Source organism: Hesperophylax consimilis, chromosome 7 (genome assembly GCF_061612785.1).
Source record: "Hesperophylax consimilis isolate HC1 chromosome 7, BYU_Hcon_1.0, whole genome shotgun sequence".
NCBI classification, from domain to species: Eukaryota; Metazoa; Arthropoda; class Insecta; order Trichoptera; family Limnephilidae; genus Hesperophylax; species Hesperophylax consimilis.
In genome coordinates this window covers 15,084,036-15,110,822 of record NC_142842.1, presented here as the reverse complement: position 1 = coordinate 15,110,822, position 26,787 = coordinate 15,084,036, and the positions used below count along the sequence as shown (strand labels likewise).

The following is a 26,787-nucleotide window of genomic DNA, read 5'->3' as shown; positions in this document are numbered from 1 at the left end:
TATTTCCCATTCCGTCAGGGACGGATTCATATTTTTATGGCACTACCTGAGACGACTATGTGAAACATTACTATCCGTCAAGAACTATGTAAAATTGTCATAAAATCTGCAAAAGTCATGCAAAATTTGAACATTGCAAATTTGTTCCCTTTTTATGTAGTTTTACGTCTTGTAATAACAACTCATCGTCAATATTGTTTTAAAAACCAATAAATATGTTTATGAAGGTACCTAGTTATGAGTACTTACAACCCTGCAGCTTTACCACAAAGATGTACAACTTTTTCAGCAGAAAGGCCGCTTTGCCTATTTTTCAACAGCCCGCAACCTTCAAGAGGATATTTTTGTTTTCATTGAGAGGAAGTGGGTTGACAGCGAAATGCAGATTTTTTTTAAATTTCGTGTTAGCAAACCGGTTCTTCAAATTTAGTTCCTTAGTTTAAGTTCCTTAATATAGTTTAGGACATGCAGCGTAAATGGGATGGTCCGATGCTCTGTAGGGAACCCGCTTGCACAGAGCGGGTGTAAACTGTGCACCCTAAAGTTTAAGTTTAAACTTACGGAATTCAATACTACGTTTGTGTGAAAGCACAATGAAACAATACATGATTATTACTTCAATGGTGAAAACCAGAAATGAAGACTATTAAACGAGTAAAGAGCAAATGTAGTCGGTCCCCTCGTGCTCGTTATAACCAAGTTTGACTTATATACTTTCGGTGTATTTCAATCACTCATTGGGAATGAATTAAAACCTGCAAAATTTTTCAGAAAACTCCACAACTCAATTGATGTTTTTATCCGCAGACTTTGAGAAAATGCGACACTTTAAGCTTGCCAAGTCATATTTTGAGAATTTGATAAGGAATCGCCGATATTTCTTCAAGTACTCATTAAAAAGATTAAGATTACATTAACCTTAGAAGAGAACAGGCAAAAACAAACGCCTTCAAAATTGGACAAAATACGGCACTCGGGTAAGCTGTTTGGAATGATTATTATCGTAAAATGTTTTTTAATACTTTTACGGATTTTAGTGGTTTATTAGCAAAATTCTATTTTTTACATTTCTAGGAATTTTTTTTGTTGTTTGTGAATAGGGTTTTTCAAAGGCCCTCCACACGATTCGACTTTGGAAACCCGTTGAACCGCCAACCGAATTATTAATTAGCCAATGGCCCGACAAATAAATAATAACTCGGTCGGCGGTTTAGCCTAAACAAGATCAGACCCGACATTAAAGATTCGAAATTAAAGATCGACTCCAAATGAATTTTAATCCTTAAGTTAAAAAATCTAAATGCCCACATCAAAATTTTTTTATTTTTTATTTTTCTATGTGATGTAGATTTACCAGTTTCCTGCTTGTACTACAAGTTTCCAGACACCATGTATAGCAAGGTTTTGGTCTAATTGGCTGATATAATCCAGATAAATCATTGGAAAAAAAAACTCACTCTTCGCTCTCCACGGAGCTTTCCTCAGCAACAAAGTTGACGGGCACGAGCCCTTCCAGGCGTGAGGTGAGGTGGAGCACCCGCCACCAGTCGGGCTCCGTGTCGGAGAGCACCTCCATGCGGTCTCCCTTGCGGAACGAGATGTCTGTGTCGGCACGCGCCGCGTATCCGCACAGCGCCTTCACCACACGCCGTGAGCCTTTGGAAGCGTGAGCTGGGTGTAATACATAATATACATCTTGTAACTACATACATGGTGGAAATAATAAACCAAATAAAATTATCTTTCTATGGGTTCTATTCATTCAAGGTCGGTTATAAAAAATAATAACACAAACCTTCCCTGGTTACGAATAACCTGACAAATAGGTATTTGAAAAATTTCTACTACCATCAGAAGCATGCCTGGGTGGGAGCCCAAAGCTTTTGCCAACTCAGCCTCTGACCGAACAATTATTTAATAAGATTCAAGACTGAGTTGTAGGGCGGTCCATCCTCTCTGCCTAACCCTGCAGTGAAACACAGTAATGGTCACTTGGTTAGAGGTGGACCGCAGGGAGATTTATTTAAAAGATTAGTATGTAAAATAATTTTATTTGACTTAGCTATTTTCTTGCTATAAATCACCATTTGGACGATATTCAACAAAAATATTCTATGTTCGACTTTCTATGGGGACGATTTATTAAATAAACAAGTCTTGACAAAAAAAAAGTTAAAATCTAATAAAAATAAATTATTTACTATAAAACTGATAATAATGGTTATATTTTGAATATCAAATAATCAGTTCAATTAAAAAATGGACAGGTTAAATAACAATTAACACGTTGAACGCCATTGTGGAAATGAAGAAAAATTACCATTTTAAATTTGAAAAAAAAATACTCAGATGGCATCGGCGACCATCAAAACGTATTCCTTTTTTTTTTTTTGACCAAAATTTTCCATGAAAATCAAGAAAATTAACTGCGGTCACCAGTGACCGTCATGGTGCTATGGGAGAAAAATGACGATTTTCCTTATGAGGTCACCGGTGACCTACATGGTGTTCAACGTGTTAAATGTGCACTTAAGAGTGTGTATAATGGTCAATTTATGCAAATAATTTTATTTAACAATAATTACAATTTACCTATTATAATTATTGTCAAAATAAACTGTCCATCAAACAGGGGTCAGTCAATTAAAAAATTTACTTATGTAAAAATACAGATGTACACTTAAATTTGTGGTAGCAACAGCAATAAGTAAGCGTTGGTTAGTTGGAAGATTGGCTTACAAATTAGATGTCAAACCATTTAGTCTAGTAACCTTGTCACCTGAAAGGGGATAGGGGATACCTTGCATCAGATCTGGTAGTTCTGATTATTTGTGAGTTGTTTATGATGTTGGTTCAATGAATAATCCAAGTTTACGACCACGAGAACCGAACGGAACATTGTCAGAAATCAAAAAAAACCACCAAATTTTTCTACGCATCTTCAGTTTTTGGCAATCTTAACCCTGAAGGGCTAGTTTTTTACTGATGGTCTCTGATGTTCTACGAAGAGCCTGACCTTGAGGGGGGGGAGTGGTGTGGGGATATAGAGGGAGGGGGTGGTGGTAGGGAGAGATAGCGGTCAGTCACTTAAAATGTAGCTGTCTAAAATAATAATGATACCATATTGATTGATTAATGCAAGATTGTCAAATTCCCGCAGAGTAAATAAATATTGCAAAAAATTTCCTAGTTCAAAAAATTGATAAATTTTGGAAAGCTATTTTGGAAACTACTGAGTCTACAGAGACGGTTCTAAGCTCAAATTGTAGCAAATTTAGTCTACTTTAAAAACGTGTGAGATGGTTATGATTGAAAACTAGTCCTTCAGGGTTACAATCTTCAAAAGCTGAAAAAAGGTACAAAATGTTGTGGTTTTATGATTTTTGTAATGTTGCATTTGGCGCTCAAGGTCGGAAACTTGGATTAACCGCTGGGCCAACATCATAAACAACTCAGAAAAAAATGAGAACTAGCAGATTTGACGCAAGGTCTGATGTACATGGTTACTGGACTAATTATGATAGTATGGTTTTATTTATGAAAGGGTTAAATCTGTTTATTTCTGAATGGCTAAAAATAACAACAATTAATATGTCAACGAATAAAAAATACTGCCCAAATGCCAAAAATCTAATTGTGCGGGAGAGACAGAAACATTTGAGGAGCATTCGAATTTCATAAAAAAGTGATTTTTGACTGTATGTCGCTTATTATTGTTTATTCGCTGACGATATAATATTTTTGTTACTTACAGGGTGTCCTAGTTCGCACAATGTCCGCCCCTCTGCGGTTGCCTATCCTGTTGTTGGGTTCCCCTGTATAGCGGGTCTCAAGGGTGCCCCCCACGCCTCCCCCCAAACCCACCCCTCCGAAGCCAGATTCATTCTTCTTGAAAGCGGGGTACACTAGAACAAAAATTGGAGGATTGTTAGAATAATAGCGCAGACAAATAATATTAATGTGGCACATGAGGCCGGCCCTGCGCAGGTGCAATTGGAGCAATCCGCTCTGGCACTGACTTGCCAAGGAGCCAAGGCGCTGACAACTAGTGCCAGGCGCCGTTTGGCTCAGGACCGGCCCTGGTGGTACTCTATGTAATAAGTGAAATAATTTGATTATGTACAATCATTGATACACACAATTTATAACATAAAAAAACCAAATTGAATTACATACGATCTCCACATGCTTCAGTTCCGATTTCGGCTGAAATAATATCTCATAACTTTACATGTATTCATCAAAACATTTCGCAGCCCTGCATATGTGATAAAATTGAAATGGTAAATTATACATTTATTTAAGAGTGACTGTTGATTGTAATATTAAATGGGACATTCAAATAAAGAAAACCTGTAAAAAAGACAGAGCGATAATGGCGAAGTTTTCACTCCTGTGAAATGACTAACTAACTAACCATCACGCCGTTTCTCCGCAGGGGTAGGCAGAGAGGACGGACCGCCAAACAACTCGATCTTGGCACACATTCCTTGCCTCATTCACATTCATATATCGTCTCACACATACTCTTCTATTATTCTGAATCTTGACATGGCCCGACTCAAATATCTGATTCACTTGGTCGTGCCATGTCTTCCTCGGGCGTCCCCGACTTCTTCTACCATTCACATTTGCATTGTATATTCTCCTTACACTCCTTTCTTCGCTCCACATGCCCAAACCATCTAAGGGTCGCTTTCTTGATCTTACTCATTACGTTTACATCAGCCTTGCACTCTTTGGGGACCTCCACATTTCTCACACGATCTTACATGGTTTTACCACATATACGCCTAAGGGATCTCCTGTGAATATTTAAAAAAATATTTATTTATCACATGCAAAATCAACCTTTCGTTATGGAATAACAACTTGGGTACACTCAAAACTAATTTAAATTACCATCCAAAATTACAATCGGTACAAAATTCTATGGTAAAATGAATAGTTTTAAAAAATACTTTTCACAGAGACGAAACATTTTATTGTTGCATCGAAACATAAATACCTTGCCTGTGCAGGTCTTACTATGGGACAAAATATTCAGTATACATATATCTGACTCTGAATATGAGATGAAAATGGAACATGAACACAACATTAGGTTCAGAAAGAATGAAGGCATCATGCTTGTTCCAAAATATAGCAATAAATATGAACAGCGAACCCTAGAAATGTTCCAACATGTTACTAAGTAACAAGTATTGTAGCGCCCTTCGTGGCAGCAGGACGCGTCCTAACGCTTCCTCCAACCGCTTTGTGTTTATTTAGTATTTTCAAGGGAAATGAGGCAACATCCCTTTGAAATTATTTTTAAAATCAATCCATCAATATTTGAACTTAAATAAAAATAAACTTAATAATTATTAGAACTTTATAATATGTGATTTGAGTGCAGTGTTTTAAAGTGAATATTCTGAAATTTGCTCAAAAATATCGGACTTTCGAAACGAACGGCGACCGGTAAATGCACTCCAGATGTTTTCAACAAAATTCTCGGAAACTGGGCAAGCTTGGACACTGGCAAGTTTTTTACTAAGCCCAGGGCAATTTATTACCCAACCGTCTTTTTATTGCGGACAGAATGCACCACTTCAACAATTACCAGGAACAGGATTACATGGAGATAAATGATGGACTTGACAAACGTCACAGCGGTGCTGCCAGGGTCTCTTATCTATGTGAGGTGTCAGCGCTTTATTAGCTGCAGATACATTCCTGGACGCTGTTGTTGGACGCGGTGGACTCTCTTACTGCAGCAGCTGGTCCAGTTCCTTCACCACTTTGGATTCTTGCTGCAGAGTCTCCATCTTCTATCTTCGTAGAACGTCACAGCGGTGCTGCCAAGGTCTGGTATCTGTGAGAGGATAGTGTGTCAGCGCTCTATTAGCAGCAGACACATACCTGGACGGATGACGAACCTCGTGCTGGCACTGTTGGTGGACGCGGTGGACTCTTTCGCTGCAGCAGCTGGACCAGTTTCTTCACCACCTGGGATTCTTGCTGCAGAGTCTCCATCTTCTATCTTCGTGTCACCTGTTCCTTTACTTCATTTTACTTAACTTAACTTCACTCTATTTTTGTAATATTTATATTTTCTGTAATACCTGCATCAACTGTAAAGCGCCCCTGAGGTGATATCTTACAAAAGCGGCGCTATACAAATTATCCAATAATAAATAAATAAATTATTTTACAAGCAATAATTATTCGCCTGAAACACTCATCCACATTGAAAAATCTCCTGATAAAAGATACATGACGCCAACAGGACTCGAACCCGTGTCCCTTCGATTTCCGGTCGACAGCTCTGACCACTGAGCTATGGCGGCTTATCTCTTATCCGCGAAATAATTCAATATCTAGGTACTAGTGTTTCATTCAACAATTACTGCTTGTTACATTTTTTCACCTGAAAACAACCAACTTTATTTTATATGAGAAAGGCATTGTAAGTGCTAACTCTCTCACTAGATGGCGTCAAGACAAATTGTCTACATTTTTAGGTGAAATACAGGAGATTTTTCAATGTGGATGAGTGTTTCAGGCGAATAATTATTGCTTGTAAAATAATTGTTACCCTTTGTGCTATGCATAAAAAATCTTGTGTTAAACATTAGTTTACCAAAAAAATTATTATGTTACCAAGTTATATCAAAAATTGCAAATTTCCAAATAGCAAATTCAGATATATGCTGAAAACATGGCTCATAAATAGTGATATTTTATATAGTCATCAGTATCAATCAATAGTTGTTATTAATTAGTGATATTTTAGATTACGTGTGAGGTCAATAATAATTTGAATATTTTATAATTAGTAACAATATTATGTATATTTATAATTAGTATTGATATTATTTATACATATTTACATTGTGATTGAACATGTACATCCTGTTGACAAACTGCCTAATTGCAGTTTAACGGGATAATACTTTAAAGAACAAAGAAAACAAGGTAGGATCAAGCGTATTAAATACTGGAGGCAGCCTTAAGAAGAGTTGAGACAATAGACAAGCTTGTTAACCTGTTAACCGGGTGGGACGTATAAATACGTCAAACGTAAACAGTATCGGATACGGGTAGGACATAAATACGTCCTTGAAATATATGTTGCGCCCTGGAACGAGCGAGACGTATATTTCCGAGCATATCACAAGGAAATTGATTTTAAATTTTTACACATTTTAATTTTTAAACTCAATGTTTCTCTTTTATCTGCGTGCTATATTTTATTGTTCTGTAATTAAAACCTTTTTTATATTTTTTGTAATCTTTATAATTGTTTGTAAAATTTCTAGTTTTTTAATTCGATGTTTTCATTTTTTATAATGCATAAATGAAAAAAAATAATAATATGAAATTACGTCCTCCGGGCGTGACGTACTGATACATCCTAGTGAAGGAGTTCGCGCCCATTATATACTGCGTAATTCAAAACGGAATTCCCCGGTTAACAGGTTAATATACTGTTAATCCATAAAAATATGCACCAATATTTAGTACTAGATGCCTAATAAGAACAACATTTTTTTTAAACATTTGTCAACACATTACATAATCACAACAATAATTGTTTTTCAGTGTAGTCGATTTGAGGAAAATTTGTAATCTAGGGATAACAATCTCATGGTAATACAATAAAATTAATAATGCAAAAAAAAACTCTCTTACAACACAATCCACCGCCAGAACTATAACCAACTGAAACTGAAAAGTACCTAAACTGCATACTACATCAACACAAAGACAATTCATCTATCTATCTACTAAAATCATCAACATTCTCCCTGACAAATTAAAAACCGAAACCCAACTCCAAACTTTCAAAACACAAATAACACTATGGATCCTTACTTCTGCAATACATTTCAATCACAATACCCATACATTCTACACTCTAACCACTTAAACACACACATGTCTCAAATTACCCTTTTAATTTATTTATAAATCAACCTTAATTGTATAATTTAAACGTTATTGATTTTTCAAAGAAAAGTTCTTTTAACCAGTTACTTTGTGATGGCATTAATATATACTCAAATGGGAAAATAATTCACCGACTCCAGATATTTTCATATCAGAGGGTTCGGCTCGGTAGAACTTCTAACAGGGCCTATAAATCCTGCTGATCCCTCAACATAAATATTTAAAAAATCTTTTGTTATCCTACATGTATTCAAAATGACCGACTTTTGCATCTTTATATATAATTTTTTTGATAGATCTAATACGCCTAAATTTTTAATTAGAGAGTTAGGTATAATGCCAGTAGCCGAAATAACGAATGGTAATAATAATAATTTTTATAGTCTGAGAATGCAAGTTATTATTATTATTATGTACTTACTATCTACTTCATTCTCGTATTATTATTTACTTTAATTATTATCTAGCTAATTTATTTACTCACTATTTATTATATTATTATTAATATTATTTACTTACCTATCGGTTATTATTTACCTATTTTTATGTAGTTATTTTATTATTTCTTATAATTTATTATTCATACTATCCATGTTGTAACTGTTAGTATGGTTACCCCATGCTTGTGACTGATAAGCCAGCACAGGTACCTTGTACTTTAGTTAACAGAAGAATATTATTGTTGTCAACTTACTTACCAATGCTTCTTTTGTTGACATTTTTGTTTTTATTTTTCGTACATTTGTTACTAAAATTTTGTTTATTTTTGTCTACAGGTCTCGAAACGGTGTCATAACCTTTTCTTTTTTGGGTTTAAATTTAATGTTATTATTATATTAAGTTTACATATCGTCGCATTAATTCGTAGAATGCGTAACTCCGAAATGTAAAATTTTACAGGAGGCACAAAAAACCTCGTAGTGAAAAAAAATGAAAGACGGCTTATTCTTTTTATTTATGTTTCGAACATATAATATATTTGGAAATTTATTTTCAATCGTTAAACTTTTGTAAGTTAAGGCTTTCTATTTCAAATCGGAGTTAGGAAGTTTACGTAAAAACCGAGAATGGAGATACGCATTTTACAAAAGATACATACTTTTCTGCGAACAGTTTTATGAACAACCTAGCGGAAAATTTGGGAGATAGGAATTTTACATTTACAAAATAAAACACAACAATGTATGTGTATGTCGAGGCAGTCTATTTAGATGCATTTTAATGATGCGGAAGGTTATCGTTAAAGGAGTGGTAATCCATTTCTAATGTCTGTTTTAAGTCTTGTAAATGCTGGTACTTTTCCTTCCATCTGACTCTCAAGTGAAATCTTCAAAATCTGGAGATCATTACAGATTCGGCGACGGTTTTGTGCTGGGTGAGATCTACACTGACCGGGAGTAGTCGTGTCAGAGATGATCGTTAACCACTCGGAACATTAGAACGTCAAAAGACGTAAATATGATAATAGCGGTCAAGACATTAGTACGTCTTTTCACGTAAACGCGCGAGATTTTACAAAAATCGATTTATTTCCATCACTAGTATGTATACGGATTGCCACGATTTAAAAAACAGAGTATCGATCAGAGATGTGCTTTATTTCAAATAAATCCATTTCAAATGGAAATGCAAAATGCAAAATAGGTATTTTCCATTTTGCATTTTAAATGCTTTTCTCAATGCATTTTACATTTTAAATGCTTTTTTGCAACATTCTTCCTACTATCTCCACTCATCTTTTTTTCATAAGCCCCAAATATCAGTCGGTCCTCAACCTTGCTATGTGAGATAATTTACATTTGTCAAGTTGCTCCCTGGTAGAAGCCCTGGCAATTGAGTGATACCATTACAAAAAATAATTATTATTATTTTTTTGGTAAACTAATGTTTACGACAAGATTTTTTATGCATAGCACTACGGGTAACAAGTATTTTATAAGCAATGATGCCAACTATAATAAAGCCAAACCAAAATAAAGTTATTAATTTTTCGGAATAACTTTATTGAGTAAAACCTCAAATTGTAATATTTAAATATTGAAGACAATATTAGTGATTTTTAAACGAAAATCTGAAACAGAAAAATCAGAAAAGGAAACGGTCACATCTGGGACTCGAACCCAGGACCCTTGTCTTTCCGGGACAATGCTCTAGTAGAGCATTGTCCCGGAAAGACAAGGGTCCTGGGTTCGAGTCCCAGATGTGACCGTTTCCTTTTCTGATTTTTCTGTTTCAGATTTTCGTTTAAAAATCACTAATATTGTCTTCAATATTCAAAATAAAGTTGGTTGTTTCAGGTGAAAAAATGTAACAAGCAGTAATTGTTGAATGAAACACTAGTATATATTGAATTATTTCGCGGATAAGAGATAAGCCGCCATAGCTCAGTGGTCAGAGCTGTCGACCGGAAATCGAAAGGACAAGGGTTCATGTCCCGTTGGCGTCATGTATCTTTTATCAGGAGATTTTTCAATGTGGATGAGTGTTTCAGGCTAATAATTATTGCTTATAAAATAATTGTTACAAAAAATACTGATTCAAATACTGAACATGGGGCCATGACGCTGTAATATTAAATGTTAGATAGCAGTTTCTATGTTTTTACGTTGGCAACATTAGTCCCGCGCAAATTTTTTGTGGTTTCATAATCCGTAGTCGTGGTGTTTTTGGATTTACCATCATGTAATATGTTTGTTCTACATTGATGTCCATTATTAAATGACAAAATTGTTTAAAAATTCTATAATTATTTTGATTGTTTGACCTGAGAAACCATTTTGCATTTTCAATGCATTTTGAAAATAGGTATTTTGCATTTGAAATGCTTTTCTAAAAACCATTTTGCATTTTGCATTTTCAAATGGAAAATTTTTGACCCATTTCCATTTTGCATTTCAAATGGTTTTGGGTACCCATTTTGCACATCTATGGTATCGATAATGAATAACGCTACGCGTCTGTATTCAACAATATCTATGGAATGTAGAGGTGCATTATCTCAGTCGATTGAATCTGTCATCTTGTTCGTTCATAATTTATTGCGTTTCTAAATAATTTATTAAAAATATTTTAGTTTGGACGGTTAATATTTTGAGGTGACTAATAGTTTTTAATTATATTTCTTCAATATACAAAGTGTTATTTCTTTATGATACTCAGAAAAAAGTACATTTTTCACAGCTTTGAAATAATGGTCAGCGATTTTTACATATTTTTGACGTTTTCAGAAAATGTATATTTAGAAACGCAAATATTTACGTATAACAAAACAATACGATAGTGAATTTCATAATCTTTCCAAAACATTTTTTAGAATGAGGCTACGTTTCCCAAAACGTGAGTTATGAAGCTTTTAACAAAACTCGTGAATAACACAAAAATTTTCGCGTTTTGACAGTTCGCAAAGGAACACACAGTAAATAAAAGTCTTTTTCTGAGAGGTTAAGTGACGCTTGGAGTTGATGAAGGAGATTGTAGAAGAATTTGATCTGACATTGTCGATCACCCTTGTTGTCCTGTAGAAATAAAACTGATGTACTTACTAGGGTTTGCAAGACCCGGGCAAAGAGTAGCCATGACAAGAAACGTTGTGAAAGAGACTCCTCAGAGTGTGAAGATAGGTGGGAGAGACTTGAAAGTGGAACTGGTGAGCAAACATGTGCTTTAAGCGTAGAAACTCTTCATGCTCAGCATCACTTTGGAGTAAAGTGAACGCTTCATCTTGCCCGGCTGGTCGATCCCGAGGCGAGAAGAAAGGACGTCGATAGATGCGTGCGTTCCTGCGTACAATGCAGGACAATTGACCCTCCACCATCATCCCATGAAGCGGGTAATCTTAATGTTGTGACAACCTGGAGTCGCTTGGCAGTTGATGTTACTCATTTCGGTAGGAAATGTTTACTCACATTTATCGATTGCGGTCCAAGTAGATTTGCCGTGTGGCGGGAAATCGAGTCAGATAATGCAGCTTCGATTATCAGACATTTGGAAGAAGTGTTTCGGGAAAGAGGCCCGCCCAAAGTAGTTCTCATGGACAATGGTACTGCATTTTGTTCCTACAGTGTTACAGATAAGTGTTAGAGATGGAATGTTCGTCAAAGATTTTGCGCGGCATACCGACCAGCTGGAAACGGTATAGTTGAACGACATCATCAAACAATAAAAAGAACTGCAGCCAGAAGTGGAAGCGATTCCCTGCAGGCAGTGTTTCGGTACAATCTTTGGCTGCAAAAAGTCAGGATGATCGAGGTATTGCGCTGTCTAGTATAGTTCACACTTCACACTCGTGGAGACACCCTTCTGCGCAAGTGAATATAGAAGAGGAAGTATTGACTGAGCTCTAAGTGGGCGATCTTCTTGCGGTTAAACCAGTAGATGGGAGATGCACATCGTGCATGGAAGGGTGACAGGACTTACTTCAGTCAACAACATCGAAGTAGATGGCATACCAAGACATGTGCTTGACCCGCGGAAGATGCCTGACAGAGAACGGACTGTGTCTGAGGAGAGACGAGATGGAATTGCCGCACGTTCCACCGTAAATATTTTGGGTTTGTTTGAAGAGGACAGTGAAGAACCGGATCCGGATATGCATCAGGAGGAGATCCACTTGCAAAGAGATGGTGACGAAGAAGAATAGATAATCACAGAACAAGGACCTATTAGGTATTTATGAAACCGCAGAGGCACATAAAACAAGAGAGCTACGGCAGAGCGTCACACGGTGCAGAAGACGTCAGTTTAGACTACAGATACAAAACACTATTCGTGACTTCACAATTAAAATTAAGGTTATAAAATGTTCAAAATTGATTAATCAACTTATTTCAGTTAATTTCACGGTAAAACTATTACACCGTAAATAAATTTCCTCAGTCAAAAACACAACAAGCGTGCACGGCTCACCGGCCAATACTGAATTAAGGAGTTACGAAGTATTCGCGAGTAAAAATGGCACCATAATTTTACGCAGTTTTCTAATTTGTGTTTATCTAAAAGGTTAAATTTATTTTAAATTTTCGAGTTTTACTAGTCGATGCGGGACTAATTTTAACACCAGATGGCATTAAAAACGTATTTTCGAAAAATTTGAAGTTACGCAGTCTACGAATTAATGCGACGATATATGTATTTTTTTAAATGATGTAATTGTAAAGCTGCACATCTTGATACAGGAATGCCCTAGTGAGATGTGCAGAATATATTTTTTATGTTAAAAACTGTTTTTTGAATAAATAAATAATTTATTTTTAACAATGATTTATTTGTTATTTTATTGTACTCCTAAAGAAGAAGAACATGTAGATTGTGTATATGAAAATAAAGTAATGAAAACTAATTTATTTGTCTATTTATTAAAAAAAATTATTATATCATTATGAATGAATTTAATCTGTAAACTTCACCTGACATAAAACAGAGATCTAGATCCACAACATAGCGGGTGAAATAATACAAACAAATATGTATTAACTGTAACTGTAGTTGAAATTTCAAAAAAAGTTATTTATCTTTTTTACTTATACCATCATGTAGAATCACCTCCCGAAGTTACTGCACTTTCACCCCGGACACCCTGTATATTATACATGCATATTATAATTACAGAAAGTAGATAAAAGTCTGTTTTCTAATCAAGTGGTAAAAAAATATTTAAATATTGAAATTGGATATCTTTAAAAAGCCTACAGATAAATCCCTCTATGGTACAGTCTCCCTCCTATGGATAACCCCTAGCAACGCCAGGTACACGTCTGCTAGTAAAGTATATAATATTTGAAGTTAGTCAGCATAAAGTAATGAATGGTTTATCTGTTAATTCCATACAGGTAGTTATGAAAATGTATAAGGTAACTATAAACTTTAAAGTTTTATATGAAATATGTTCTGGAATTTTAGGTAAACATTCGAAAATGCATTCACTGGACCTTTAACAGATATTTTGCTATGTACTTCAGTGATGTTCAGGGCCATTTCAGAAACTTAATAATTATGAGTTCAGGTTTCTGAATTCGAAAAACGCTCGTATAAATAAATATAAGTTTGCTCACCCAAGGGTCTGTCGGCATCATGGCGCCTGCTGCAGCACTTGTTGCCCATGTTGGCGGCAGTAGCAGCACTGGCACCAGCGCAGCGGAATCAGACTCACTTTAGGTGGGCAGCGGGCACTATAGCCCCCGGGAGTCTGTCCTGCTAGCGGCACCCATCCTCTTATTCTGGAAATATAAAAATACAGTGTTTAAATATGGGAAAATTTAAATTGTTTTTAATTCTACTAAATAAATCTTCCCTGCGTCGCTCCAGAAGCACAGTAACGGACGAGACAGAGCGTGTATCACATGACCCGTTGCCATGTGAAACAGTGTGATCAGTGGCGACGTGTGATAGTAAAATATTTATTTATTTTTAATTGAAAATCATCAGACAGCAAAATGACATTTACATTTTTTATACCAAGTATGCTCAGGAATCATTGGTTAAAATCCTTCGGGTTTGTGCTATTACCCCTGTATTTGATTTGAGTTTTTCAGGTCTAAAATAAAATCCTGATCAATTTTTGGGTTATCATGCCGTGACATCTACCCTAATGACTGAAATGTTGGATAATAAAGGAAAAGGCGCAACACGGCATAGTAACTCAAAAATTAATCATGATAAAAGTTGGGAATGGAAAAAAAATCATAGTATTAATTAGATAATTTATAAAGAGTCGTTATGATAAAAAAACTCCCACGGCCCCCACTTCGTAGATATGGAAAGAAATATTTCAACAAAATTTACTAGGGCCCTCACTTTGGAGAGGGCCCCGGCTAGGTGCCGAATCCGTACACATGTCTCGCTAAATAATAATATTATTTATTATGACAGTGTTCATTTTGTTCTAGGGCTCTGACCGCGGAGGAGGCCTCGGCTGGGTGCCAAAATGATACAAATCATTGCTATGGTGACCGGATAAATCATCACAATGATAATTCATCACATCTTTAAAAAGTTATATAAAGTCATGGAAAGTGATGAAACAAAAACTTTATTAACTGGGTTAAGTAGGTTAGGTTAAAAAAAATAAATTTCATCGTTCCTAATGACTTTATATCACTTTTTAAAAGTGTGTTGAATTGTCACTGTGTTGAGTTATCATGGAACCCATTTCTATATAGGGTGGCGAACATCTTTCAAGATTTACCGGCCAATGTAAAAAAGAGAAAAAATGTAAAAGAGCATGAAACTTATGTGAAGAATAATTTTTAACGTTAAACCAATTACTAATAATTATTTTTTGATATGTTAATATTAGAACACAAATATGTACATATTACATCAGATACTTTTTTCAGTAAAATAAATAAATTCATAAAAACTAGTACAATTCTTAATCTCGAAGGGGAAGCCCCGACAAGCGGCGCGGGCGATCGCTATGTCGCTTCTTATTTTTTTAAAGATATACAGTCTTACTTATAAAGGTTCCATACGCCGCTGCAGCGCCGGTATTGCCATACGGTGAGGAGGGCCGTATACTGCTTGGGTTAAAATATTTACTCATAATTATGGCAATGCTTTTTTTTCGACTGGCACCACTTTATTGCAATCCTCAAAAACACTGTATATTATGTATTTCGCGTTTAGTTGCTAACTTCACTTTTCTTCAGATGACATTTGCGATGTGATTGACCCAGTCTGATTTGAATTACTTCGAAATTTGGCCAGTTTGATTATCCGTCCCGTACAGAGATGTACTTTATTTCAAATAAATCCATTTCAAATGGAAATTCAAAATGCAAAATGGGTATTTTCCATTTTGCATTAAATGCTTTTCTAAAAACCATTTTGCATTTTAAATGCTTTTCTCAATGCATTTTCCATTTTAAATGCTTTTTTGCAACATTCTTCCTACTATCAACCTATTGTCAAATCAACCAGATTTTTAACAACGTCCGCGATCTCCGTCTTTACCACAGTAATAAGTTCCTAAAATAAGGGTCGGGTGGTTTAAAAATCTGTCAGCCACTAATACTATGGTATTACGACCGGTGTACGCAGTACGCATGCGAGCGATTATATGTAACGTTTTCTACTAACCAGTTCTTATCCCTCCGTATTATCTATTATGAGTAAGACGGATTATGTTATTTAGATAATTGTAAGATTATTGCTAGACGGGTATACCCGGACAGGAATACCTACGGACAGGAATACCTACAGATATATAATTGTAAGATTATTGCTAGACGGGTATACCCGGACAGGAATACCTACAGATATATAATTTTCACATGAGAATAAAATAATAAGTACATAAGGCCTATCATAGCGGTGCATAATATGATAAAGGTTTAGCTTTAGCTTAGAACATATATTTATTGCACCGGCACCTTTCACAGATCAATGATAAATATTTTAAAAAGTTAGTTCACTGTGGCTGGTTTTAAATTTACCTACAAAAGTATATTTTTAAATTTTAGGTGGCAAGTATAATCCTAAATTCATCCGCAGCATGAGTAATAATGTCAAAATCCTTAGAAGACAACTCACAAAATGTGAAGAGTATAAAAGCTACTATTGTGATTTGGCGTTTTGGTTATTTTTCATTCACATCGCGGACGCAGGACGCATGAACGTGTAAAAAGGCGCGGCGGAATAATGAAGGGTTATTTGATTTCGAAACACGAAGATTGCCTATAATCGAAATCTAATGACACGCTCTCAGCGCATTATGAGTGCGTTGACGCTGACGCAGCGAGCAGCAAGCGGGGGGAGGATGACTTGCACTTTGTTGCAGCAAAGGCGGATAACATAAGGTACCCAAAGGAAATATGGTGACACATTCAATATTAAATTTTGAAGTATACATAAATTCTAGATTTACACGATTTAGATATAATTGGATTTTATATCTTTACACAAACGTAACTTCAACAATCAACGCGTATGTACCCAAATCTTCCCGAAATGCTATTCGACGGCGGCAATAAACGATCATCAGTATAAAAATAGGATTTTATCTCTTTACACTAACGTAACTTCAACAATCAACGCGTATGTACCTAAATCTTCCCGAAATGCTATTCGACGGCGGCAATAAACGATTATCAGTATAATTAAAATAGGATTTATCTATTTACACTAACGTAACTTCAACAATTAACGCGTATGTACCTAAATATTCCCGAAATGCTAATCGATGGCAGCAATAAACAATCATCAGTATAATTAAAATAGGATTTTATCTATTTACACTAACGTAACTTCAACAATTAACGCGTATGTACCTAAATCTTACCGAAATGCTATTCGACGGCGGCAATAAACGATCATCAGTATAATTAAAATAGGATTTTATCTATTTACACTAACGTAACTTCAACAATTAACGCGTATGTACCGAAATCTTCCCGAAATTCTAATCGATGACAGCAATAAACAATCATCAGTATAATTAAAATAGGAAATTATCTATTTACACTAACGTAACTTCAACAATCAACGCGCATGTACCTAAATCTTCCCGAAATGCTATTCGATGGCGGAAATAAACAATCATCAGTATAATTAAAATAGGAAATTATCTATTTACACTAACGTAACTTCAACAATCAACGCGCATGTACCTAAATCTTCCCGAAATGCTATTCGATGGCGGAAATAAACAATCATCAGTATAATTAAAATAGGATTTTTCAATTCAATAAGAGAAAAAAAAATTGGTTCCATGATAGTTACCTACGTAACCTATTTAAACAAGTTTTTGTTTCTTCACTTTTAATGACTTTATATCACCTTTTAAAGGTGTGTTGAAGTGTCATTTTGATGATTCATCCGGTCACCAAAAAGATTGTAGTACGACCCACCTCAAATGTCCTCCGTTTGCATAAAATCGTCGTTTTGTGTCTACTATAAAGTGGCCAAATAAGATTCACGCGCTGATGAATTGAGATAACGAATAATATATATATTTTTTATTTTTTTTTATTTTTTTATTTTTTTATTTATTTATTATTTAACATTATAAATGATAACAATATGCAGACTTATAAATAATTTGTTCATTATTATTCTATTTCTCCATAAGTTGAGCTCCAGGAGCTCGTGTTTATGGGAGGAGTCTTTACATTTAGTTCTAATGATTTTTTAAACAATAATCAAAAACTTTTGAAATAAATACAAACATAATATTAACGTAGGTACACAAATTAGAAAATTGTTTTTTTAAAGATAATTAAAATAATTCATCTTTTTACAGATTAAGTAAGCGTGAGGAAATTAAGGGTACAATATATCAAGAAAAATTTAGAAAAGTAGTTTTTTTTAAAGACAATCAAATTAATATATATTTTTTACAGATTGAGTGTAAGTGTAAGAAAATTAGGGGTACAATATATCATTATCCAATTTTAGGGACTTAATTAACTTTTTGAATTGTTCATAATTCACAGTTTCGGTTACACTAATTTTATTTTTGGACAATAATATATTGTACCATCTCACACCTAAATACGAATAGTGGTGCTGAGCCGTGGTCGTTCTAAGCATAGGAATAGCTATTAAGCCATTTGTTTTGAATCTATTGCTTATGCTATCTGAGGGGTGAATTTTATAAATAAAATATTCTTTATAAATTTGATATAAGGCGATTCTCTTATACAATTCTGTTATAGATGGTACATTAAATTCCTGAAATATCTCTAAAGTAGGGGAGTCATATGGTTTTCTAAGGATGATTTTTATAATTATTCTTTGAATTGTAATTATGGGCTGTAAAGAAGAAATATGAATTCAATACTGACGTGTGCTTTCGGTGGATATTTTTAACAACCTCGAATTCTGGAAAAACACCCTTGATGATGAATGATAAAGACTGATGAGAACAAGCCGGGGTATCGTAAAATAAATAAATTAAAATGCCCAGTTAGTGATGTGCACCCGGGAATATTCCCGACCTAATATAAATTCCCCAAAGTCTGTGATTTATTTATTTATATTAAAAAGTTATTCTGAATGAGGTTGTTTTTTGTGATAAAATGATTGTTTTTTTTAATTTTAAATTATTACAGTTTTCGTGATTTTCTCAACTACCATACTGAGCTCATGCCTGTATTATGGTAGTCGTTATATTTAAAAAGTCAATAACGACAATAAAATTAGTTTTTCGATATGTATAAAAATGTCGAAGTTATGAACTCTTAAAGTTGGGTAAAACATATGCAATCATGTCTCGTGACGTCACACGAAACACAATTCGTAATTCGAATGGCTGTGCTGCAGTACTGCTGTCAGTGCTGCTGTGCCGCTCGTTGTAGGTACAGTGACGTCATATGCTTATCGGCCGGGCGCAAGTATCATTTTGACGGCTCATTTCATCGGTACTATTCAGTATTTTAATTTTTTTTAATTATAAAAGTTCTGTCCACAGCACGCTCTACTTATATGTTTACATTCTTCTTTATTGTATTAATTTTTAAGTGTTTACGCTGATACAAAATGCTTGTATTTTTTTTAAAGAAAAGCCCACTAGGGCGTGTAATAAATAAATAAATACATTTGTAAATAACATGAAATTTATTTGTAGGAGACAAGATCATGGAGATTTTACCATTTATATGAAAATTCCCGCAATATTCCCTGTTTCGGGAATATATCCAAAAAATAAATTCCTAGGGATTACTCCGTTTAAAATCGATTTATAGATCTTCAGTCTAACCTTAATTTACAAAAATATTAAAATATCCATAAAATCTAAATTTTATTGAAAAACTTATATTATTTAAATGTCTCATTTTTCTTAAACGTTCCTTTTACACAGTTCGGTTGGGTGTGTTGGCGTAGGTAGATATGGGATATAAAACCTACTCACAGACATTATGTAGTTGGTAATATTTTTTTTAATCCCTAATCGACACCTCGGCCAATCTTAACTTCACAGTTCGTTCGGCATCGTGGACAGTAAAATTTATGACCAACCTTTGAAGATACAAAACCCGACGAAAAATAATGTCCGTCGAAATATTTTTGACGCAATTGGAACAGTTAAAAGATACCTTGATTTAATATCATTATTATTCGAGCGATTCTTGCACCGTCTGAAACCAATAATAATAATAAAAAAACTATCGAGGATGTCTTACATAATATTATGATTAATTTTACCATTGAAATCCCCACCAGAGTTCAAAACGGTTCAATTTCACTACCAATAAAATAATAAATACGAACATTACTATATTAATAATGTACCCACCTCTACGCTATTGGGACGGTAAGCAATCCAAGTCATCTGTGATTACAATAAAAAATATAAGGATTTGCATGCAATAAAAACATCACCGCTATAATAATTCAAAATGTAACACCATGACATAATGCAGTTACTACAAAGTTCGGAATATAATGGAACTTGAGCTAAAAATATCATGGCTTTAAAATATATACAGATAGATCAACAAACGGCGATTCTGAGTATATAAGATTTATTATATATAATCACATGTACAATTAATAAATCGTCATTTAAAAAGATTAAACCGTGAGACACTCAAACGCCTTGTGATTGGTTGGCGGGTTCTGGCAGCAATTAAACCGCTACCTCATGGATTGGATGGCCGCGTGCTTTAAGGCCCCGCAGTAAGCGTTCAAAGATGGTTTGATAGGGATATAATATATCCCTATTTATATATTATATAAATACGAATGTTAGAGGGAGCGCGCTAATATTAAAAAAACAACTATAACAATTAAGCGAAATTATAGTCAAATGCTTTAGTTGCATTTGAAGATACACTGTGACTTTTTTCATGCCTATAATATATTAAATAACAGAACAAAACGTGTGTTTATTAATTTTCGGAGATAACTTTGCGATTTTTTTCTACCGAAGGAATTTCATATTATTAACGTTTCGGCATAACAAATGTATGGATATTATCGTTAAAAATAACATATATTTTTTGTGGAACTTAAAGAGTTCAAGAGAAACTTGTTATAAATCGGTAGAAATTGGGTTTGTGGGGGCTTAAGATTGCGGACAATTTTTTGCCAAGTTGCGCTGTGTAAACTCGCACACGGGTTATTACTGCGGTTACAAATTATTTCAATAGAAATCATGGTTTTTAGAAATCTTGCTAATTATTAAAATTGAGTTTTTATTTTATTTTATTCATACCGACCCGAGTGGGATTGGCCTTACTGTTAACCGACAAAACCCAGGAACGTCACACGTACCCTACCCCCGTCAGATTTCTATCGTTTTGGCGGGCTTTGAAAAACTAATATTTAAAATGTATTTAATTATTTATGTCGATTGTATTTAGCATCATCCGTAAGACTGTTTGTTACACAATCGAAAAACTGCACATTTTCGCGTGGCTGCATCGATGTTTTCACATCGTATCGTGCATGCACATCTTAAGAGGACGCTACAAGCCAAAAATGTGTATATTCTTGGTATAACTTATATTGTAGGTAATAGGCATTAAAACGCTTGACAAACGGAGTCTAGAAACGTTCGATTTCAAGCACAAAACTGTTTTTTATTTATATTTAAATAACTTTATAAGAAAGCAAAAAAGGTAATTAAGTGAAACTGTCACAGATAATCTTAGCTATAATACTGTATTTTTTAAAGTTGTTTCCTTTATGCGTTTACACATTTCTATTGAAAAAAGTTTTGTTTTAGTAGTTTACGTTTATATTTTTTATTGAGTAATTTTTTTTTTGTATTCTACTCAAGCGAAACAATAGGAAAACATTCAATTTATCTAAAGGATATTTTTGGTATTTATAATGTACACCAATTCGTCACAAAGATTAATCAAAATAGTGATTTCGCACTAAGTTTCGCCTTGCCTTTGCGGGGGTCGCCCAAATGGGGCAATAAAAAAAGAGGAGGACCGCTGTTAGGTTGAGGTTAGAGAGGCATGCATAAAGCTGCTGCCACACGCAAAGCTCACATCAAAAGTTAATGTACAGCGCATCATCTTTTCTACCGACACACGACGCTATCAAATATTTCTTCCTATGGTAGGAGAGGGGGTCAGTTGAATTCGAGAGCGGCCGAGGAACATAATTTCATCTGTCAAAGTGACAACGTTACTTACTGACAGCTTGAGCACGTTTTCGAAATGGATGATACTTGTCGCCTATTGCTGGATCTGTTGGACAGCTCATCCTCAGATGATGATGCCGCCAACTATATAATTATAAATGCTATTTATAAACTTTTTAGATTTTAAACAATCTGCGCGTAAATAGCGCATTTTCACATAACCTGACATAACCTCTCCGTCGAATCAGGAAATTCGCAGTTCGCACGCCGATCGACGAAAGCGACATATAATAAATTATTGTAAAATAAGCTCAACTTTCGTCCAAGCCGTCCAACTTTTATCAAAAAACCGAATGATATTACCATATAAACATACTGATATTAAAAATATGATTAATTTTGAAAGGGCGAAAATTTGTTTACTTCAAATTCAAATATTGATTATATTAATATTTTAAATATATGTTAAGTATGTTTGCCAAATAAAGTTTTTTTTATGTTTCTAAATTTACTAGCACACATGACGATATGAGCTAACATAATAAATAAGAAATGCATTATTAGGCTGCTTATGTCATGGCTGTCAAAGGGAACACGGAACTTAGTTGGTAGCTCCGTAATTAAAATGACCCCCTCTCCTTTTTACGGCGGAGAGGGGGACGCATAACTTTTCAAATATCGCGTCGGGAGCGGTTACGTAAAATAAATTCGGTTAGCGAAGTTCAGAACCACACTTATAGCGCGTTATCTTTTTACGTGTGTCGGGTCTGTATGGGATTGTATGGCGAGCGCTATTGTGCTTTATATTATCTGTTGATGTGAGCTTTGCGTGTGGCAGCACCATAATGCTGCTGCCAGACGCAAAGCTCACATCAAAAGTTAATGTACAGCGCATCATCTTTTCTACCGAGACACGACGCTGTCAAATATTTCTTCCTATGGTAGGAGAGGGGGTCAGTTGAATTCGAGAGCGGCCGAGGAACATAATTTCATCTGTCAAAGTGACAACTTTACTTACTGACAGCTTGAGCACGTTTTCGAAATGGATGATACTTGTCGCCTATTGCTGGATCTGTTGGACAGCTCATCCTCAGATGATGATGCCGCCAACTATATAATTATAAATGCTATTTATAAACTTTTTAGATTTTAAACAATCTGCGCGTAAATAGCGCATTTTCACATAACCTGACATAACCTCTCCGTCGAATCAGGAAATTCGCAGTTCGCACGCCGATCGACGAAAGCGACATATAATAAATTATTGTAAAATAAGCTCAACTTTCGTCCAAGCCGTCCAACTTTTATCAAAAAACCGAATGATATTACCATATAAACATACTGATATTAAAAATATGATTAATTTTGAAAGGGCGAAAATTTGTTTACTTCAAATTCAAATATTGATTATATTTATATTTTAAATATATGTTAAGTATGTTTGCCAAATAAAGTTTTTTTTATGTTTCTAAATTTACTAGCACACATGACGATATGAGCTAACATAATAAATAAGAAATGAATTATTAGGCTGCTTATGTCATGGCTGTCAAAGGGAACACGGAACTTAGTTGGTAGCTCCGTAATTAAAATGACCCCCTCTCCTTTTTACGGCGGAGAGGGGGACGCATAACTTTTCAAATATCGCGTCGGGAGCGGTTACGTAAAATAAATTCGGTTAGCGAAGTTCAGAACCACACTTATAGCGCGTTATCTTTTTACGTGTGTCGGGTCTGTATGGGATTGTATGGCGAGCGCTATTGTGCTTTATATTATCTGTTGATGTGAGCTTTGCGTGTGGCAGCACCATGATGCGATCGATAGGTCTATAGAGACAGGCAAAAAATATTTTTGATTTATTTAGCGTTTGCACAAGAGTCGTTTACCCATCGCTGTGCTGCGTTTACATTCCCTTACTCTCTGGCTGAAACAGGTATGAATAAAAACGCACATCGCAAACCGGAACCGCCCACACATCGACAGTCGCACTGCGTTCACCAAAATGCATTTATTCTGTTACTGCAGAAAATACAAGTATGTGCACGTCTGAAGCCATAAACATTGAGGTGTATATATATATATATATATATACATATACCTCAATGGCCATAAAAAACTTCAAATGATCGACAAATGGATGAAATCAACCGAGCACCGAACACGCTCCACTATTATATAATACAGGTGGGGCAGAAGTAATGACCCGATTTTGAGGAGGTATAAAAAAAACTAATAAACTTAGAGACTTAAAACTTTTTTACTGTGATCTGTACATAATCCCATTTATTCATTAAGTTTTGAATACCATTTCAGTAAGATGGCGGCCTTCAACATCAATAAACTGATATAGTATATTTCTGAAGTTTGCTTTTCTTGCAGCAACAAATTGCGACAATTGAGCAACGAAAGTAATCTGGGATATATGAGGTTCCGACAAGATGGGGCTACAGCATACACATCAAGGATTTCTATGGCCAAATTGAGACAAATGTCCCCTGCTTGACTTTATTATTTTCAGATATTATATGATTCAGACTTTCATATTTTTTAGATTTAAGTAGTGCGACTTTTTCTGTGGGGTTATTTGAAGGAGAAAGTTTTCAAACCTGAAGTGGTATTCAAAACTATGTTTATTAGTTTTTTTATACCTCCTCAAAACCTGGTCATTACTTCTGCCCCACCTGTATAATATGCGGGGATTATTAAATTAACTTACTTACGTGTTAAAAGTTCAAATGAAAACGATGTATTGGACAGTTATCGTCCTACCGCTGAGAAATCCCTTGTTACCACAGACATAGGAATTAATAGACGAGAAGATAATGGCGAGGGGTAAAATCAACTGTTGAAGAACGAAGGGAGTAATGGTTAGTACACACGCAAAGCTCACATCAACAGATAATATAAAGCACAATAGCGCTCGCCATACAATCCCATACAGACCCGACACACGTAAAAAGATAACGCGCTATAAGTGTGGTTCTGAACTTCGCTAACCGAATTTATTTTACGTAACCGCTCCCGACGCGATATTTGAAAAGTTATGCGTCCCCCTCTCCGCCGCAAAAAGGAGAGGGGGTCATTTTAATTACGGAGCTACCAACTAAGTTCCGTGTTCCCTTAGTAAAGTTGTCACTTTGACAGATGAAATTATGTTCCTCGGCCGCTCTCGAATTCAACTGACCCCCTCTCCTACCATAGGTACAAATATTTGATAGCGTCGTGTGTCGGTAGAAAAGATGATGCGCTGTACATTAACTTTTGATGTGAGCTTTGCGTGTGTACTAACCATAAGGCTGACTGTGATTCGTCAATAAATCAATCTGACAGTAAATAGGCATCTCGCATTATAATATCACCATTTAGTTCTTAAAAGTAAAATCTGCTTTTGAATGAATAGACATTTCTACATGGGAGCGCAAATTACTCGCCACGTTATGAACTAATTTGCGAAGTCAAAATTCGGCAAAGTAAGGCAGCTTCTATTTTCAGAGTCGTAGTTAGTTTCAGAGTATTTAGTTAAGACACTTTTACAAATGTCTCATAATTTACTTACCCCAGTAAACAACGATGAGCACACTTGAGAATCGCTACATTGTGATGTGATAGTATATGTTTCTAAAACTGATCCATATAATACGGTGTGAATAAGCTTAAAATAAAGTAAAATAATGCTTACTTATGGAATGTAATACGACAATTGGGTTTATTCTCTTTTTCACATCTATTTTTACAAGTTTTCATATCACAAGTCAACATTTTGCCGTGTTATTTCGTAAAATGAACCGATGATGCCTCGACCATAGTTCGCACAAGAATGATGACGTCACGTTTTCAAATTTCACTTGAGGCCATATGCGAGCCCAGCCGGCTCAATGGAACCGGTATGGGGAGTGGGGATAATACGCTTTTAATCACTTAGGGCAGGTCTACTAATATTCATATGTCTATGCTTGTTACCTACCTCGCATTCTGTTCATGCATGGTTCATTTCAAAGAGGAAGAGGTTATAATACGACAGACGAGTATATGAAGTGATAGTGAGAATAGTGAGCTCTGGTGTCATGAATTTTGCACAGATTTATCATGAATTGGTGAGCTTGGAAATATCTATTTAACTGTTAATAATAAGACAAGTCCGTCATATGATTTGTTCCATGTTTTTTCAATGTTGTTCACACAAGAGACGAGAGAAATCTCGGGTAGTCTAGTGATTAATGGTGACCGGATAAATCATCACAATGATAATTCATCACGTCTTTAAAAAAATATATAAAGTCATGGAAAGTGATGAAACAAAATTTTATTAACTGGGTTAAGTAGATTAAGTTAGGTAAGGTTAAAAAAATAATTTTTCATCGTTTCGAATGACTTTATATCACTTTTTAAAAGTGTGTTGAATTGTCACTGTGTTGAATTATCATGGAACCGTGATTAATATCTCTGCTGTTGAGAGTTCGGTTGTAACCTTTTTCTCCGATACATGCGTTGTTTATGAGAAAGGGGGACAAGTTACAATGAATCTTTCAGTGGTCTTTATAAGTTGCATATTTATTATGTAACTGCCTGGGGCCACCCCAATTTCTAAAATTAAATGCACGAAGGCCATAAAAATATGTAAAAATAAGCAAAATCCTTAGCTGAAGAAATAGTAATTTACTGCGTTTTCTGTGATTTAATAAAGTGGCTTGTTTCAAATGTGGGCAACAAAAACTTAAATTTTCACCTGCGGCGCAATACACCATTAATTAGGTAATTTACGAAATGCAGTAAAAGTGTGAAAATTTTAAATAATTTTCGTAACGAAGGGGTGGAGC

At 35.0% G+C, this 26,787-nt stretch overlaps 1 protein-coding gene across 2 annotated transcripts in view; it reads right to left on the bottom strand.

Annotated features, from left to right (window-relative positions):
* The window catches only part of Src64B (Tyrosine-protein kinase Src64B), a 105,346-nt gene that overhangs the window by 7,046 nt on the left and 71,513 nt on the right, over positions 1-26,787 (bottom strand). For both annotated transcript variants that reach the window (XM_089633246.1, XM_089633247.1), the window contains 3 exons: positions 13,986-14,150; positions 3,753-3,905; positions 1,458-1,671 (listed from right to left, as the gene is read on the bottom strand). In XM_089633246.1, coding sequence (XP_089489372.1) covers positions 1,458-1,671; positions 3,753-3,905; positions 13,986-14,034 — 416 coding nt within the window. In that variant the 5' untranslated portion in view covers positions 14,035-14,150. The remainder of the gene's footprint in view (positions 1-1,457; positions 1,672-3,752; positions 3,906-13,985; positions 14,151-26,787) is intronic.